At 53.2% G+C, this 19,932-nt stretch overlaps 1 protein-coding gene across 1 annotated transcript; it reads right to left on the bottom strand.

Annotated features, from left to right (window-relative positions):
* Positions 1-341: 341 nt before the first annotated feature.
* On the bottom strand, positions 342-1,221 carry CALML6 (calmodulin like 6). The gene is given in 4 exon segments (XM_004391244.1): positions 342-388; positions 463-563; positions 665-809; positions 948-1,221. Coding segments are annotated over 4 exon segments (567 nt in total).
* Positions 1,222-19,932: the final 18,711 nt, after the last annotated feature.

A 19,932-nucleotide genomic window follows, 5' to 3' on the forward strand; every position in this document is an offset into this window, starting at 1 on the left:
AGAGAATAAAGTTTGTATCTAAGTGTCCTCTGCCAGTGTGGAGAGGGCTTGGGAAGGCAGGCTGGAGTCCCATGGGCTGCAGATACATGGAGCTTCCACCCAGGCACCAGCTGCCCTGAGTGCCACAGCCCAGAGCCAGGAGGGGATGTCAGGTGTCCCAGCAGAAATGACCCAGCACAAGTACACCCAAGTGACTGGGCAGGAAACCCTCTACGCTTCCAGGCCCAACCTCACAGCCATTGCCCCTCCCCACCTTGGACAGTGAGGTGCACACAAGAGTCAGGACAGACATTTATTGGACACCAAGCCAGCTGGGGTGGGGAGGGCAGTGACAGCTGCTCCTACTGAACCAGCTTGAAGGACTCTCCGGTCATCATGGCCACAAACTCTAGGGAGCAGAGGAACAGGTCGGTTGCCTGACCTGGCCCTGGCTGCTGGGCCCCACCCATCCCCCCAGCTCACCCTTGTAGTCGATGGTCCCATTCCCATCCTTGTCGGCCTCCTTCATCATCTGCTCGGCCTCTACCTCACTGAGGGGCTCACCCGCGTTCATGAGCACATACCTGCCAGACCCCCACATGGAGCTGAGCCTTGGCCAGCCGGCTGGCCCAAGACCACCCGCCCAGCCTGACCAGCCCTCCCCCAGCTGCCCACAGGACCATACTTGAGCGCGTTCCAGTCAATGTAGCCCTTGCTCTCCTTGTCAAAGACTCAGAAGGCCGCCCTCAGCTCACTCTCCTGGTTCTGGGCTTTCTTGTGGTAAATGCCCATCAGCACCAGGAAGCCGTCGCAGTTGAAAAACCCTTTGTCTGCAAGGGGCCGCATGAGGGGAAGGCTGGGCCCCCTATTCCCCCCATCCTCCCACCCCCATGGGCTCCATCACTTCCACGCTCACATACACAGGTGCCCCCTCCAGCTGCCCACCCACCCTATCACCCTGGCCTCATTGTCTCTGTCCACGTCCTTGGCCATAGAGGCGAGCTCGCTCTTGGTGGGATTGATGCCCAGCAGACTCATGAGCTGCTCCAGCTCTCCCGTCTTCACCTCTCCATTGCCTTCCTCGTCCAACATCTCGAACACCCCCTTGTACTCCTTGATCCGTTCGGCTGTCAATCTCTCCGTCTGTGGGGCACACACTGCCCCCCTCACCAGGGAGTCCAGGGCCCCTGCCAGACCTCGGCCGCCATCTATCCAGGGGAGGGTTGGGGGCCCAGGAGACATGGTGCAAGGTGCCCCTGCTCTTATCCATCCACTTTTCCACCCTAAGAACCTGTGGTTAAAAAAAAAGGAGGCCCCCCCCGCCTCCGCCCATCCAGGGCCCAGGCAGTCTTCCAGAGGAAGGTGGCCCATGCAGTGAGTGTTGAGGGTCAGCAGGATCACCAGGCAGCTTAAAGGGGGAAGGGGCCAGGTGTGGGGAGCTAGGTGTGGAGGGGCCAGGGTGCAGGTCTGTGGTACGAAGAAGCAACAGGGCTGCAGGGGCAGGTGAGCCAGGCCCTGGGGCCGAGGTGATGGGGCCAGTGAGAAGAGATGAAGGATACCTTGGACTAGGTCAGGGGGAGCCCAGCCCAGGCAAGGGCAAAGCTCTAGGGAACGGAGGGAGTCCAGGACCTGGCCACCCCTGCCTGCCACCGCCTCTGAAGTGGGTCATGGGAGAACATTCAGAGAGGACTATTCCACCCCAACCCGGGATCACAGCCCTCACCGGGTCCTTTTGGGGTTCCTATGGAGGCTGCCTCACCTCCGTGCATTGGCCCCTTCCCCAGCTTCCCCCATTTCATGGTCCCAGCTCTGGCTCAGATCACCACCCACTTGCCCACAGGCTCTGGGGCCTGGGAACGGCCTTACCATGTCTGTAGCTGCCTGCGGCCACTGCAAGGGCAGAGGCACAGGTTTGCTGTGGGCAGAACACCTAGACAGGGGTGGCTGTGGGGTTTCAGCTGGGCCTGTCTGGGGTCCCTGGGGTCCAGATTCCAAGAGCCTTTTATGGCCAGGGAGATCCTTTGGCCCTATTTTGGGATGGGCTCATGCCTTCCCCACACAGCCCCTTTCTGGCTGTCCTCAGTCTGGGCATGCCCTAGCCCCAAAGCTCCCCCTCAGACCCTGGACCCCAGCCTCAGCCCTCCCAGGGGTCTGGGCAGGGCAGACTGTGTGGGCACCAAGGGCCAGCCGAGAGCAGATGGCAGGGAGAGGGGCAGGGGGTGGTCCTCAGGGCCTTTGCACGGCTGTTCCCTCTTCACCACGTCATCCCTCATCTGAATCTACTTCCCTGGAGCACCCCCCCCCCGCCCCGATTCTGCTGCAGGACCCCCATCACAGCCTGTCATTTCTTGTTTATAAGATTTTTTGTTGGAAGTCCACTCTAGCCAGATGGACCCTGATGGCCTGAGCAGGGTTGACCCTCATGCCCCCAGAGCCCAGCACCTGATGGTGCCAGCCCATTGCAGGAGGGACTAGGGGCCACAGTCCAGAAGGAAATGGATCTGGGCCTGGGCTGGGGGTGGGATGGGGCAGACAGGACAGAGCTGGGTTGCAGACGGAGGCCAGGTTGGCTCCCTGGGCGCTTGGGCTATTTTGGGGTTTCTCTGGGAAACCTGACCGCCTCCACTGTGAGCAGAAGAGCTGGCCCCAGGGAGCAAGGTGAGGTGGTGAAGAACAGACATCGCCACGGGACCCATGCATGCACACGAGGACCCAGTCTCCTTCAGACACATGCGCATATACATGCACACGCCCACACACATGGACTCACTCTCCTTCGGACACATGCACACACGCATGCACAAACATACATATGCACACTGATCCCTGCCCTGTCTGCATCTAATGGACCATCATTGGCAGGTACCCTGGGCTCCCCAAGCTTCCTTCTAGGTCCTTCTTGCCCTCATCCAGGCCATGGGTGTGAGGCCTGCTGGGCTGGCCAAGGTGCTCAAAGGTTTGGGGGTGCAGGTCAGGGCGCTCATGGGGCTGGGGGGGTTCTCCCACTTCCCCACCTGTTCCCCACCTGGGGTAGTCACAGACCAGGACCCCACCTAGTTCCCCTCATCCCTGTGCATGGCCCCCAGAGTCACACATCCCCAGAGAGAGGCCATAACTGCTGGAAGAGTCTGAGCAGGTGAGGCGCCTGGCATCCGCCAGCCCAGCTCCCAGCCTGCCAGGAACCACAGCCATGGGGACATTTCCTGCTGAGGCCCGGGCCAGCTGCTGAGGCCACAAGATTTGTGCTGACAGACACAGGGCGGTTACAGGAGGTGCCGGGCCTCAGGCCAGGAGCCGCCTCTACCCTGGGCATCACCCACTGGGCAAGCGCTGGAGTAGGGGCCAGCTCGCGGGGGCCCCCCTCCTTCAGCCTGGTCCCTCCCTGGCCATAGTTCCCCCTGGGCCAAGGGACAGCAATCCTGCACTTAACATTTTCCCCAAAAGGCATGGTTCCAGAACGTCATGGTGCCCAGCGTGGGATCCACCATGGGTTCCTGGTCCCAGGACACCCAGGGGACATGGAACAGGCCAGCCAGCGGGGCTGCAGAAACACGGGGGACTGCTTTGATCACTTGACACTGGTCAACTCTGCCGACATCTTTCCCCTTACGTGTCCCTCGCAGCCCAATGGATGGGGAGGTGAGGACTCTGCTCACTGTCTTCCTAGACCTTTATCTTCTGACATTCCTGGTTCCAGACATCTGGGTGGCCTTGCAGTTTGAATACAAAGCTGTGATTCCTGGAACCCAAGTTAGCACAAAGGCAGCCCCCCCAACCCTGATGCTCCAAAGGGGGGAGATTCAAATGTGGCCCCACCACTCGGTGACCGACTCTAAGGTGGTAAGAGATTTCCCCACTCCTTTCTCTCAAAAATCCCAAAACAAGAACAGGAATGGGAAGTAAAACAGCGTTTCAATGAAACTAGGTGATATCTGTCACCCCAAACACAGCAGGTGAAGAAACCCCAATGGGATGATGGAGGACTCAGCATAATTGGAGGGGAGCCCCAAGGGCCTGGAGAGAAAGAAGGTTACTGGAGAGATGGGACCCAGGCCCTCAGGGGCCAGGAAGGCTCCAGGCACCTAGGCAGGTGACCCAGAGGAAGGAGACCAGATCAACAGGGCCACCCCCATGGTAGGGCACACAACAGCTGTCCTCTGGAGCAACTGGACTGTGCATGAGAGCGGCCTCTGGGCTGGGATATGAGCCTGCCTCTGGACAGTCAGGCTCAAGGAAGGTGGCATGTGCAGCCACGGGACCACAGCCCTTCCCCACCCAGCTCTGAGCTTAAGCCAGCGCCTCCCCTAGGATAGGAGAGCAGTGACACTTTCCTAGAGAAACTGAGCCTGCAGGTAGGCGGTTCACAAATACTACTGCTCCACTGGGGGCCCCCACCCCTCCAGGGCAGCCTGGCTGCAGACCCCCCTTACCTGAGCCAGGAGGAGAGAGGAAGCAGCAGCCTCTGTGGCCCCACATGGGACCCTCTGACGGGTATCTCACTCCCGAGCACCCCACCGAGTGGACTCAGGCCTCCTGCACTGAGGTGTGACTTCCCTTTCTGCCTGTTCTTGCCTCCACCCCTTCCCTTTCACAGGGCTGACCCTAACACAAAGCTCTTAACCCCAAACTCCATCTCAGTGTCAGTTTCCAGAATACCCAAGCAGCCACAGTTGGTACCAGGAGAGAGAGTAGGGAGTAAGAAGGAGTGCGGGAGCTGGATCCCTCACTGCCAAGCTGCAGCAAAGCCCCCACTGGCAGAGAGTGGAAGGGAAGTGCTAGGAAGTCTGATGGCTGTTGCCAAGCACGGCTGATGCTTTCCAGAAAGGTAGCAAACAGTGAGGGCAGGCAAGTAACATGCATTTGAAAGCCAGGTGAGAATGCCAGGTGTGAGCGCCAGATGTGGGCACCAGTGGGCCTCTGGTTTCATACAGCTTCTTTGCACTCCACTCCCACAGCAGGAGGGCAGAGAAGCCAAGGCCTAAGTCAGGACTTCAAAGAGCAGCCGACCTCCAACAATGGTTAAAGGTCCACCCAAGGCAGGTGTGCTAGGCCAAGGTCAGGGCCGTGGCCAGGAAAACCTAAGTCCCCGACACATGGGTGGGGACATTTGGGTGGGTACTCCAAAGGCACTCCCCAGAATCCTCTGAACCTCAGCACCTGCAAGTTTTGCTCCCTTCACCCTGTGAAAGAAAATGGAAATCCTCACAACTGGGCCCATAAACAACATCATGATAAATGGTGAAGAAATTGAAGCTGTCGAGGATTTCATTCTACTTGGATCAACAATCAACACCCATGGAAGTTGCAGTCAGGAAATCAAATGACACATTGCATTGGTCAAATCTGCTGCAAAAGACCTCTTTAAAAGTGTTAAAAAGCAAAGATGTAACTTTGATGACTAAGATTCACCTGACCCAAGCCATGGTATTTTCAGTCACCTCATATGCATCCAAAAGCTGGATAATGAAAAAGGAAGACCAAAGACGAATTGATGCATTTGAATTATGGTGTTGGCAAAGAATACTGATTATACCATGGGCTGCCAGAAGAGTGAATAAACAAGTCAGACTTGGAGGAAGTACAGCCAGAATGCTCATTAGAAGGGAGGACGGTGAGACTTCTTACTTACTTTGGAAATGTCATCAGAAGGAGAATCGCTGGAGAAGGACGTCATGCTTGGTAAAGTAGAGGTTCAGCAAAAAAGAATGAGACCTTCAACAGGATGGCTTGATACAGTAGCTGCAATAATGGGCTCAAATATACCAATGATTGTGAGGATGGTGCAGGATTGGGCAGTATTTCGTTCTATTATACATGAGATCACCTTGAGTTGGAGCTGACTCAAAGGCACCTAACAATAACAGCCCTGCGAAGGGCTGGTACCCGCACCCCCCACCAGCAGAAGACAGTGGGGAGGCTCTCTCCCACCCCTACCCCGACCCAAAGAAATATTTGTCCCTTTGGGACCTCCACCTGCCCTCTTGGCCACGAGGCTGACAAGGAGGTTTAGTGGCAGCATAACCCAGCTGGGGACATGCTGGCCTAATAAGAGTTCGTCCCTGCAGAAGCTGTAGGATTTGCAGCTCCACTGGCAAGAGCCGGGGGGCCCGATGGGGACAGGATATGAACGTCTCCACTGAGGGAGCTAGAGCACACACTGGAGGCCACCTCTCCATGCACCCAGTGGCTTCTCCTTGCCAACTTCCTTCTCACTGACAACTTCTTACTGCAGCATCTGCCCAAGGCTTCCTCCAGCCTCTGGAGTAAGCTCAGGCCAAGCCCTCAGCCAGCTCCTTACCCGATGGGTGGGGCCACACTGCAGGTACCCCGTCTTCTGGGACTGAGCCCCAGTGTCCACAGCATCACCTGCTCAGGGACACCCTTGTACTGTCTCGTCCCTTTCCCTGTCTCACTACTTCCCACCCTCACAGGGGCTTCCTGGGACCACTGAATAAACTGGGTGCTGTTGAGTCTGGGACAGCTCAGTGTGGACAAGGGATGTAAAAAAATGAAACCAAAACCCTGACCCAGCAACCTGTAAGACTGGAGGTGACACTCCTTCAAAAGCCCCATGATCCCAGTACTGTTTAGGAGGTGGTGAGAGATACTGACTTAGACTTGAGATGTAATGAAAACATGTTAAGGTAACCACCGACATAACAGAACTATGTTGTATAACTTCCATATCTGAGAAAAAGAATAAAGAAAATCTGATAAACCCAGTAAGACACAGGAAGGGGGTAGAAGAAGCATAAGAAAATTGTGCAGACTCTCCACCCTCAAGGAGATGGAGCCAAGTCCCCACCCTTTAAATGTGGGCTGCATATAGTGACTTCCTTCCGTGGAGGACTGTGTGTGGAAAGGGGGAGAAAAGCACTTCATAGTGGAGAAATCCGGCAAACACCTCATCCAGGTGATCAAGGTCAACGTCATCAGTGATAAGTCACGTTGAAAGCAAGCACTTTTGATATGATGTGATGAGAAGGGCACTTCCCCTCTGTGGTCTTCCTCCCCAAAACACACTGTTGTTGTTATTAGTTGCTGTGGGCCAACTCTGACTCAAGGCGACCCCATGTGTGCAGAGTAAAACTGCTGCATAGGATTTTCAAGGCTGTGGCCTTTCGGGAGCAGATCACCAGGCCTTACTTCCAAGGAGCCTCTGGGTGGGTTCGAACTGCCAACCTAGTAGTCAAGCACTTAATCGTTTGTGCCACCCAGGGACTCCAAAAACACATTACCCCAGTCTGATCATGAGAAAAACATCAGACACATCACAACTGAGGCATCTGATGAAATATCTAACAAGTTCTCAAAACTGTCAAGGTCATCAAAAACAAATCTGATGAAATGTCACAGCCAAGAGGAGATTGTGGACACATGAGGGCTAAATGTAAAGTGGTATTTTGGGTGGGAGGAGACCTGGTGGCCAAGTGGGTAAGTGCTCACTCGGCTGCTAACCAAAAGGTCTACGGTTTGAACCCAGAGGGTCACTATGACTCAACAGCAGTGGGTTTTTTTGTTGTTTTGGTCCTGGGTGGGACATTAGGGGAAAACAAAAACCTGTTACCATGGGGTCGATTTCAACTCATAGCAACCCTATAGGACAGAGCAGAACTGCCCCATAAGGTTTCCTAGGACAGGGTAGAACTGCCCCCATCGGGATTCCCAAGAGCAGCTGGTGGATTCCATCTGCCGACCTTAAGAGGTTACAAACCAAGCTCTGAACCACTGCACTACCAGGGCTCCAGGAGAAACCCAAGGAAATCTAAAGAAAGTATGTACCTTAGTTTAATAATAAAGTATCAGCATTGGTTGATGAACGGTAACAAATGTAGCACACTAAGGAAAGACGTTAACAACAGGAGAAACGGTGTGGGGGATGTGGTATCTTTTCTGCAATTTTTCTGTAAATCTAAAACTGTTCTAAAAATAAAGCTTATTTTTAAGAAGTAAATCCAAATATATCAATAATCATAAAATAATGTTATTTAAAACAATTGCTACTTAAAAGACAGATTGTCAGACTAGATTAAAAACCACACTCCAGCTGCTCCCTGCGATGAGCCGCAACCTTCACATGTAGGTCAGCCGCAGGAGGGTCGGCAGTGAAACGCCCCGAGACAACAAGCGAGCAGATGTTGCCTGATGCCGGGGCACTCACTGCGACTCTTGGAGGCAACAGGCGGGGCTCTCGGGTCCTGGCCAGTACCCCTGGGAACGCGCAGACTGAGGATCCTCCCCCTCCCCCTGGCAGGGAGTGTCATGGGATCTGCAAGCCCCTCCGCGGGGTGCTGCACGTGTCTGCCGGCTCTGGGGCCAGGATCACCCCTAAATTGGTTTAAAAATCGACCACTGATCGAGCCACAAAGCTCAGTACCAAAGAATCAGCATCAAAATGACCACTCTTCAAGGAGAACGGTCACGTTCAAATCAAAACCAGAGGAAACAGGCAAAAGCGGTGAAACTGGTTGTTGGGATCGGGAGTCGGGGATTGGGAGACGCTGTGGGCTACCAGCCCTGAAAACCACGCACGATTTTGGTAAAATGGAACAAGTGGCGTGGAACAAATAACCGCGCCCACCGCGAGCGTTGTGGGCCTGGGGTCCTGGACCTGGGGGTGGGATGGGGCAATGCCGTCCTGGACCTGGAGTCTGGGGGAGGGGACGCCCTCCTGGACCAGGGGGGTTGGAGACAGTGCCAGCCTCTCAGCCCACCTGCGTGGGCTTCTCCCGCCCTGCGTTCCTGAGCCGGTTCCGCCAACCAGGCTATGCCTCAGTCTCCCAGTCTGTGAAATGGGAGAGGGGAGCCCTCCGTGCTGAGGCCTATCTCTTTTTGCCAGATCTTTACAATGAGCGTCTACTCTGCTTCTCTTTCACTGTGTGCTGGGGTCACGCGGAAGCCCGCTGCCAAAAATTGCGGCTGTCGGGAGGGCGGTAGTCTGCGGGAGCCTGGGCCCCGCCTCGCTCGGCCCCGCCCCTGCCTCGCTCGGCCCCGCCCCGTCACGCCGACCGGAAAAGGCGCGCCCGGCGGCCGTTCCGCACGTTTTCACCAGGCGGCGCTCGAGGGCCGCGCGGAGCGGGAGCGCCGGGAGGGGCGGAGTGGAGCAGGGCTGGGCAGGATGGGGCCTGGTGGGTCGGGAAGCAGTTCCGGCTCCGGGGTGTCTGGGGTCCGCCTGCCTGGGGAGGGGCCGGGCGGGGGTCGGCGTCCGAGACAAGGGTGGGGGACGTTGAGCTTCACGTTACGGTGCGAGCTCAGCTGCCTACACGAACGCAGGGCCTCTCTGCGCCCCTCATTTCACACCCTGCCGGTGAGGCTCACTGTTGGGCTCTTACTGGGGACAAAAAACAAACATAACTGCCCTTTCATTCGATATAAAGGGACGCAGCCCTAGCCGGACTAGCGCTCGGCCGCCGGTGGGGCATTGGGGCAGGGGCTGCAGCCGTCCTGATTCCTCAAGAATGGCTGGGAAGTGGGGAGCCCAATTTGGGGTCTCTCCCCATTTAAACGCCGAGAGCTGGACTCATTTTAATGTATCAGCACAGCCCAATCATGAAACGGGTAAAGGACTTGAATAGATATTTCACAAAAGAGGACATTCAGATGGCCACCAAACACATGAAAAGATGCTCCACATCATTAGCCATCAAAGAGATGCAAATCAAAACCACAATGAGATAGCATTTCACTCAGATTTAAAAAAAAAGAAGAAGAAAATAACAAATGTTGGTGAGGACGTGGGGAAAGTGGAACCCTTAGCCATTGCTGGTGGGAATGCAAAAATGGTACGGCCATTGTGGAAAATAATAGGGAGGTTCTTCAAAAAACTAGAACAACCATATGACCCAGCAATTCCACTCCTAGGTATATACCCAAAAGACTTGAAAGCAGAGACTCGAACAGAGATTTGTACACCAATCTTTACTGCAGCACTATTCACAATAGCCAAAAAGTGGAAACAATCTAAATGCCCATCAAGGAATGAATGGATAAACAAAATGTAGTACATACATACAATGCAATACTACTCAGCCAGTAAGAGAAATGAAGTCTTGATACATGCAACAGTATGGATGGAGCTTGAAGACATTATGCTGAGTGAAATAAGTCAATCACAAAAGAACAAATAATTGTATGACCTCACTTATCTAAAAAGACAAAAACAGGCAAATGTATAGAGACCAAAGTTGATTAGTGGTTACCAGGGGTGGGAAGGAAGGAGAAGCGAGGAGGGGTTGCTTATGGAGTACTGACTTTCGGTTTACAGTGATGGAAAAATCCACACTGATTAAGGGTAGGGTTGCACAGCCAATTAATGTAATCGCTGTCAATAAGTTGTACACCTATAAAAATTTGAATTGGCAAAGCTTGTGTGACAGATATCTTTACAACAATGACAAAAAAGAAAAAAAGAGTAGCTGCTGAAGTTGCTTATGTACAGCCAAATACCTCATGGAATTTGCTTCCTTGGTTTGGAGGTTTAGGGTCATGGTTTCATGGGACATCCCAGTTAATTGGCCTAATAATGTGTTTACTGCTTCTGTCTTACCTCCTAGTTCACTGCACTTAGTGCCTGGTGTCTTAAAAGGTTGCAGGTGGCCATCCAAGGTACAACAACTGGCTTCTATTCACCTGGAGCAACAGAGAAAGAAGGAGAGTCAGGAATATGAGGATACAATGGAATGTGTGGCTAAGTGCCTCCACGAACAACTGCCACCTTTTCTGTAAGACCAGAAGAGCTGGATGGTGCCCAGTTACCGTTACTGAACATTTTGATCAAAGATTCTATAGAGAATCCTGATCAAAAGGGGGGAAATGCAGCACAGAATGTCAAATTCTCATTAACTCCAGATATTCTGGAGCCATGGAGGCTGGATGAACCCCCAAAACCACTGCCCTGAGATAATCTTTAAACCTTAAACCAAAAATATCATCTGAAGTCTTCTTAAAACCAAACAATAGTTTAACTTAACTAGTAAAGAATGTTTGTCTGAGCACTATGGTCTTTTAAGATCTCCCTCCAGTGAAACCTGTGAGAACTGAACTGCCTTGTTTTTCCAGGTCTCACAGGTTTTCTGCCTTTGATAGGGTGCAGTGTTACCACTTTTCTATTGCTCCTTTTAGTGGGAAATATTTGTTTTCTTTCTCTGACAGGTTTCTGCCTTACACGGGTTCCAGCTTTCTCAGGATTTACTGTATATGGGATCAAATTGACAATAGTAATTCGAAAAGTTAGATAGAAACCTTATCGAGTAGTGAGTTTATGTTAATGGGGGAGGAACAACTCATAAAAGGAGGTTAAGAATGGTTGCACAACTCAAAGAATGTAATCAACATCACTGAATTGTACATGTAGAAACTATTGCATTGGTGTATAGTCGACCACAAAAATAAATAAATAATTTAAAAAGTGAAAAAAATAAATCTGTTTTCTGCTTAAAAAAAAAAAAGGAAGAAAAAGAAAACCCTATGGAGCACAGTTCTACTCAGACACACATGGGGTCACTGTGAATCCGAATCAATTTAGTGGCAACTAGGTTTAAGAGATGTCCAAATCCCAAGCCAGGAAAAATGAGTTGCAATTTAGTAAACAGCATGAGTCTGTTTGTATGAAGATAAAACACAATAAAGGACAAGCATGTGTATAGAAAATGTCTGAAGAATCCACTAGAATCTGTTAACAATAGGTGTTTACTTCTGGGGAGTGAGACTAGGAAGGAGGGAGGCGGGACTAATTGGAAAACATTTACTTTTTTAAATGACTTATGTTTACTATGTGAATGTATTACTTTTATACCTAAAAGTGTGTTGAATTTTTATATCTCACTATTGTAAATTCCATAAAATAATAAATCAGCACAGGCCAAAGGCAAGGTCGGAGGCCCTGGGGTGGGCTGAGCACTGGGAATGGCCCAGTCTCTTCCTGCTAGGAAAATCCGAGAGCAGATCTGTCTTGACAGATGGTGGGGTGTGGAGGGGCTGAGAGCCGTGGGATCCTGGGCCATCTCTCCCAGCCATGGGGCCTCTCCCTCCATAAACACCGATTGCATCATTACTGTTGTTGGGAAGGCCTCTCTTGGAAGAAGGGCATTTAAGGGGGTCTGAAGCATGAACAAGAGCTTGCAAACAGTTGATGGAAAGTTTTCAGGGAGGAGGGGGAAGAACAGCAAGTGGCCTTCACACGTACGGCCCAGAGCATTCCATCTCCCGAGCTCTGGGTGCCTTTCCACGTTGCACAGGCCTGCCCCCACCTCCTGGACCTGGAGATAAGTGGGCATCATCCGCAGGCCACAGTTAGGGGGACCCGGGATCCCCCAACGCCTAGGTCCAAGGGGATCCTCAGCAAGTACCAGGTTCCCTGAGAAAATCAGCTCCAGCATCCACCCCACGGCCTTCCCTGGCATGCAACTCCTGAGTTAACTCCATGGGAGGGAAACTGGCCCAGTGAGACCTCTCCCCAAGGGGCTGCCAGCCTTGACCTTAGCCACTAGTGGGGCACACTCAGGGGCCCCCAGCCCAGGCTGCTTGGCCACTGTGTGACCCCCAACGGGCCCTGCTCTGCCCAGGCCCCGCAGGGGCCCACAGCTGGCCCGTCCGCCATGCTCTTCCGGCTGCCTGCTCTGCAGGGTTCAGGGTGGAAGGATTCATATTCTGGACTGTCTTTCCCTGTTTTTCCACTCTTACTTGAATGTGATGACAGCAGGATCTTCTTGTCCAAAAGTAAAGAGACTTTAAAAGGCATCCAGCGCCTCTCTGTAGGCTACGGTTCTACAGAGCCCACTGTGGCAGCTGCCCTGGAGGTTGATCCTGCAATCAACCCCTCGCACAGCGGGGAAACTGAGACCCAAGAAGGCCTGATACCACCCAGCCCCTCCACAGAGCCCACCCCCTAGGGTGGCCCCCATGGGCCTGCGCAGGGGCAGGAGGGGGGAGGCTGCGCAGCAGGGACGGCCAGGAAGTGCATGGGGGGGGCACCCATCAGGGGTTGGCTGGGCTACATTTCCCCACTACTGCCAGCCCATAGAAGGCTGGATCTGGCAGGCTAGGCTTGCCCTCAAGAAGCCCCAGAGCAGGCCTGGGCCTGAGCTCAGGGCAATGCCCAGCAGGCTTCCACTGTGCAGCCAGTCCCAGATGGACGTCACAGCAGGAGGCTTCAGGGCCCCTGGCTCCCAGCAGCTGCCATGTTACTGACCACACCCATCAGCTTCCAAAACATCCAGCACCTGAAGGCCAGGCATCTGGGGGAGGGGCAGCCCAGAGGCAGGAATGATCAGCCTAGCACCCTGCTGCCTGAGGATCCTATCCCACACTTTCTCTTTGACCCCTTGGCCCCCTACCCCTGGCTGCTGGGGTCTGCGCTTAGCCTCCACCTGCCCAGCCCTTGGGCCCCCACCCCCATACATTGCCCTTTCTGAACACACCTTGCATCACCTCCCAGGTGGCAGCGGGAAGCCTCCAGGGCAGGATTCTTGACAAACAGCCTTTCCAACCACTAACCTTTTGGTTAACAGCTGAGCGCTTTAACCACTGCACCACCAGGGCTCCCTTTGGGCCCCAAGGGCACACTTGAGCTGAGCCTTCAGGATCAAGATCCCACCAAGGACTGAGGAGCTAAGATCCTGGGTGCTGGGGCCTGGATGGGCCTGAGTGGGGCCTGGGTGGGCCTGCAGACAGACTTGCTGCCTCACCCCATCCCTAAGCCAGAATGTAAATACTCGCTGGATGTGAGCTTGAGAGAGCTCAGTGGCCAGGGGCAGGTGGGTGGGAGAGTGCAGGGACCCAGGGACCCTCCCATTATTGGCACCACTGGTCCCAGAGCACTCCAACCCCTGCCACCCCCACAGCTACTGGGAACTTCAGAAGGCAGCTAGGGGTTCTGGGACCAGGTCTGCGATTGGATCGTGGTCAGGGTCCTGGGGCCATTCCACAGACCTGACATGGGGCATGGGGGCAGCTGGGGAGGGAGCATGGGGAGAGAGCTGAGGGAGCACGGGGAGGGGGCAGGAAAGGAGGCACAGGGCTCTGAGACACTCCGGAGGCCCTGTGCCTGGAGCCAGTCCCTCCCCTTCCAGGTTGTCCCAGCAACCGGGCGCCAGGTGCTGTGCTGGGAGTGAGGGGCCCAGGGGCTGTTGGGCGTGCCTTCCAGGCAGGGAACCTCGCCTGGCCCCAGGCTGCCAGGAGCCTGCTTGCTCCTCCGCTTAGTGTCTGCTCTGGGCTCTGCTTCCAGGACTTTTGTTCCAGTGGGGGGCAGGAAGGGGGCAGTGACAGCTACAACCTCCAAAACAAGCAGAGCTTCACAGAAGTGGAAGGCGGAGTAGGCGCTGTGTGGGGCTGGCAGGGGGCAGGGCCCAGAGAGGAGAGCTGAGTGGCGGGGACCCTGCCCAAGACAGAGCCCCCCTCCTTCCCAGGTGTCCAAGCTGGCCTTCATACCTCAAGAAGGACCTCCCGCCCCCACTCCCCCAGCCCTGTCTGCCTCCTAGCCGGTGTAGGGCCCTTCCCATCCCCTGAGGCCCAGGCTGGCACCCTGCTGCTCCCTGGTCTCTGCCTGGGACCCCTGCCACACAGACCCTTCTGTCTTTGAAGTCTTAGCCTCTCTCTGGGGGTATGGGGTCCCTGGGGGAATTACCCTCTGTGCCTTAGGTCCCTGCCTGGTCCTGGGAGCCCCCACGATGCTGTGCACTCTGGAAGCCCTGTGACCTATCCAGGAGAGTGTCTGCCCCCATGCCCCACCTAGAACCTAGCCTCTCCCAATGCCTGGCCCAGCTGGCCTGGGGGCGGCCCAGGGGGTGTTGGCCTTCTCCTGGGCCCAGGGCACTGCTCCCTCCAGTTTCCTTCAGCCTGGCTGGCAGCGCCTCCCAGTTCTCCTTATGGGGACACTGGCAATCTACTGGGGCCCCATATCCAGCCTGTGGCTCTCCAGGCCCTGGACACACCCGTCCCACACCCACATCCCACCCAACCCTCTCCTTGGAAGCCATCACTGACTTCTGTCTCCACCAGGATGTCTACTAAGCACCTCAGGCTAGGAAGATCCAGAAAAGTGCAAAGTCTTTCCCTTCCCTCACTGCTATAGATTGAATTGTGTCCCCCAAAAAGATATGTTGAAGTCCTAACCCCTATACCTGTGAACATGACCTTGTTGGGAAATAGGATTTTTTTTTTGACAATATGAAAATATTATCAGTTAAATTAACTGGGTGGGTCCTAGCCCTAATCCCTTCTGAGTGGTGTCTTATAAAAGAGGACAGACATGGAGACAGAGTCACATGGCGGAGGGGTGATGCAACATGAAGATGCAGCTGCAAATAGCAAAGGATTGCCTGCAGCCATCAGAAGCCGGATGAAAGGCATGGAACAACTCCTCTGATCCCTCAGAAGGAACTGACAGGGCTGATACCCTGATTCAGACTCCCAGCCTCCAGAACTGTGAGACGATTAATTTCTGCTCTTTAAAGCCACCCACTTTGCGGTACTTTATTATGGCAGCCCCAGAATACTAACACACTCATCAAAACAGTCAACCCCAGTGCCCCTCCCTGGTCCTTCTAGCTTCACCACCCAGCTGCTCAGACAAAACCTTGGCATCAGCCATGACTATGGCATGTCCCTCCTCCCTGTTCTTGAGCCACCAGCAAGTCCTGTCACTGCACAACTCATGGCCCCATCCTGCCTCTGCAGCCCATCCATGATGTCCTCCTCACTGGGCACCTGGCCCTGGTCTGCCCCCTGCACCTGAGCATCATCCCATGCCCAACCAGACCTGCCCTCCTCAGAGCTGACCGCCAATGACTGCCTCTTCTGTCTTTTTAGACTGGAAGAACCAGTACACCACCCTGCAGTTCAAGCCACCACTCCCCACCCTTCCCTTCTCTCCTGTGCATCTCCCTTTCTTCTTCCTGGCCTTCTTTCCAAGTTTATTTATTTATTTATTTAAGTAGCTGATGAATCCCAATGGACTTTTTTGTAGAAATAGACAAGTTGATCCTAAAATTCATATGGACTTGAAAGGGACCCCCAAATAGCCAACACAATCTTGAAAAAGAAGAATAAAGTAAGAGAATGTATGCATCCCTATTTCAAAACTTACTACAAAGCAACAGTAATCAAAACAGTGTGGTAATGGCATGAAGATAGCCATAAAGACTAATGAAATAGATTGAGAGCCCTGATATAAACCCAAACGTCTACGGTCAAATGATTTTCAACTAGGGTGCCAAGACCATTCAGTGGGGAAGAATAGTCTCTTCAACAAATGGTGCTGGGACACCTGGATCTACACATGCAAAAGTATGACATTGGATCCTATCCCGCCACCCCTACATCACACCATATACAAAAATTAACTCAATTGGATCAAAGACCTAAAATAAGCATTGAACAATAAAGTGCTTAGATTTGGCAATGAATTCTTAAATGATACCTAAAGCACAGGTAACAAAAGAAAATATAGATAAATTGGACTTCGTTAAAAAAATTTTTTTGTGTATCAAATGATGTCATCAAGAAAGTGAAAAGACAATCTAAAGAATGGGAGAAAATTGTGCAAATCATGTATCTGATAAGAGTCTAGTACCCCTGTTGTCATGGAGTCGATTCCAACTCATAACAACCCTATAAGACAGTAGAACTGTCCCATAGGGTTTCCAAGGCTGTAATCTTTACAGAAGGAGAAACTGCTGACCTTCTGGTTAGAAGCTGAGCACTTAACCACTTCGTCACCAGAGTTCCTGGCAAGAGTCTGTTTGTTATGTTGTTAGGCGCCGTCGAGTTGGTTCCGACTCATAGCGACCCTATGTACAACAGAATGAAACACTGCCTAGTCCTGTGCCATCGCCACAACCGACATTATGCTTGAGCCCATTGTATAGCCACTGCGTCAATACATCCCGTTGAGGGTCTTCCTCTTTCTCCCTGACTCTCTACTTTACCAAACATGATGTCCTTCTCCAGGGACTGCTTTCCTCGCTTCTAGGGAACACTCTGGCTGTACTTCCTCCAAGACAGATTTGCTCCTTCTTCTGGCAGTCCATGGTATAGTCAATATTCTTCTCCAACACCATAATTCAAAGGGGTCCATTCTTCTTTGGTCTTCCTTATTCATTGTCCAGCTTTCCCATACATATGAGGTAATTGAAAATACCATGGCTTGGGTCAGGCACACCTTAGTCCTTAAAATAACATCTTTGCTTTTTAACACTTTAAATAGGTCTTTTATAGCAGATTTGCCCAAATGCAATGCATGGTTTGATTTCTTGACTGCTGCTTCCATGGGTGTTGATTGTGGATCCAAGCAAGAGTCTAGTATCCCCAGTAAAGAACTCATGCAACTCAGCAACAAAAAGGCAAATAACTCAAGAAAAAATGAGCAAAGGAGTTAAATAAACATTTCTCCAAAGAAGATATACAAATGGCCAACAAGCACAAAAAAGATGCTCAACATCGTTAGTCATTAGAGAGATGCAAATGAAAACTACAATGGGATACAAAACAAACCCATTGCTGATGAGTTGATCCCAAGGAGTGCCTGGTGGATTCGAACTGCCAGCTTTTTGGTTAGCAGCTGTAGCACTTAACCACTAAGCCTCATAATTACCAGGATGGTTATATTTTAAAAAAGGAAAATAGCAGGTGTTGATGAGGATGTGGAGAAATTGGAACCCACCTTCATCATTGGTGGGAATGTAAAATGGTGCAGCCACTGTGGAAAACAATTTTGTGATTCCTTGAAAAGTTGAACATAAAATTACCATATGATCCAGCAATTCCACTCCGAGGTATGTACCCAAGGGACTTGAAAACAGGGACTGAAACAAATACTGTCCACCAATGTTCACTGCAGCACTATTCACAATATCCAAACGGTGGCAACAGCCCAAATGTCCATCAGCAGATGAATGGATAAACAAAATGTGGTTCACCCCCAAAATGGAATATCATTCAGCCATAAAGAGAAAAGAAGTCCCGATACATGCTACGACAGGGATGAACCTTGAAAACATTATGCTGAGTGAAATAAGTCAGATGCAAAAGGCATCATATGGTATGATTCCATTTACATGAAATGTCCAGAATAGACAAATGCATTGAGACAGAAAGCAGGTTAGTGGTTGCCATGGGCTGGGTAGAGGGGGGAAGGGGAGTGACTGCCAATAGGCACGGGTTTCCTTTTGAGGGGATGAAATGTTCTGGAACCAGACAGAGGTGATAGTTGCACAACCTTGTGAATGTGCTGCTACTGAATTGTACACTTAAATGGTTCCAACGGTAAATTCTATGCTATGTGAATTTTATCACAGTAAAAAGTGTAGATGATGGGGTAGAACCCTATGTAAGGGGACCAGGGTTACTGGGCATTTGGGAGCCTCCCTCCTGGTAGAAAATGTGGGTGCCGTGGGACGGAAGTTCCTTGCTGAGACCCCTGTGTGCCGGGTTGAGCTACAGGCCAGACGAAGAGGTAGGGATATTGGTACTCAGGCCACAGGCCCCTGGGAGAGACAAGGCTGAGCCAATGCTGGTCAGATCTTTCTGTTGGAGAGGACAGTCTAGAAGCTTTATGGTCTGAGCAGATACCAAGATACCAAGAGCCCCAGGGGGTAATTTGGACAATGACCAGTATCCTGGCCCAGAAGGGAAGAGCTGTCCCTGCTGGGTGTCCCAGGGCCAGGGTGCACCACTGGTGCAGGCACTTGGTGACATGATGTGGCGTGGTGCAGTCTGACATGGCATGGCATGGTGTGGCATAGCATGGCGTGATGTGACATGATGTGACATAGCGTGGCATGAGATAACATGGCATGGCACAGCATGGCACCCGGGAGTGGCTCTGGAGTGGGAGAAGCAGCTCTGGCCCTGGCCAGTTTGAGGACCCTGGCTCCCTAGCGTGCTTCTCTGGCCGGGCTGAATGCACCTCTGTGGGCTTCCTCCCCCAGGGATGGCTACTCAGTGCCCACCTACCCGCTGTCAGTGGCCCTCCAGATCCAGGACCTCTCAGCTTGGATTCCTGGGGGTGGAAGATCAGATTCCAGCACCTGGGCTCAGGGCTCTGGGCATGCTTTCCCTTCCCCGGCAGAGGGGAAGGGCTTGGGAAGGCTCTGTCCCTGTGGCCCTCAGTAGGCACCCCGGGGGCCATCCCCCTCCCACCTGCTGGAGCCACAGGTGTGAGCTGTTTACCTGAAGGTTGTTGCAGGAATGATCCCAGGGTGCAGTCCTCAGGGAGATGAATCCCAGAACAGCCTGAACCTCCCCTCTCCAGGAAAGGCCCAGCCAGGGAGCCATGGGGAGCTAGAGGAGGGTGGGCCAGCAGCCCCTAGCCCCCAAGCCAAGTCACTGTGACCACCCTCCATCCCCACTGGGGAGACGTGGACTTCCCCCCATCTCAGAGGATGTCAAGGCTGGGGGGCCAGCCATGATGGTTGGGGTCCTTGGTAAGCCTTGGTCATTCTGTGCTGGCCTGAGTCCGGCCAACCTAGGGTGGCCCACTCAGGATGGGTACCACGCTGGGGCTGTGTTCCCCCTTTCCACCCCTAGGGACCCCTCCCCAAGTGCACCCAAGTCTGCAGGTGGCACCTGATTCCAGGAGACTGGGTCAAGCCCGGAAGCGAAAGTAGGGGAGGCCCAAAAGGGGCCTCAAGGTCTCTGAGTCCCCAGGCCTGGCCAGGGTGGCTGCCTCTCCACAAGTCCCCTCCCCTCACCCCATGTTCTGTCCAGCTGATGCCCTTTCCCCCTCCCTCCCTCTCTCTGGCTCTGGGCACCAAAGCCTTCCTGTCCCCTGGCTCCCTTTGGCCCCTCAACCACCCATCTCCTCTGTGCCTTCCATCCCCTCAGCACCTGTCCCCTTGGCCCCCATCCCCTCTGCCTCCTGTCCCCTCAGTCCCCATCTCCTCTGTGTCCACCCCAACGCCCCCCACTCCCTTGGCCGCTCCATCCCTTCGGTTCCCCTTCCCCTCTGTATCCCCC

Source organism: Trichechus manatus, unplaced genomic scaffold, assembly GCF_000243295.1.
Source record: "Trichechus manatus latirostris isolate Lorelei unplaced genomic scaffold, TriManLat1.0 scaffold00122, whole genome shotgun sequence".
In the NCBI taxonomy this organism is placed as follows: domain Eukaryota; kingdom Metazoa; phylum Chordata; class Mammalia; order Sirenia; family Trichechidae; genus Trichechus; species Trichechus manatus.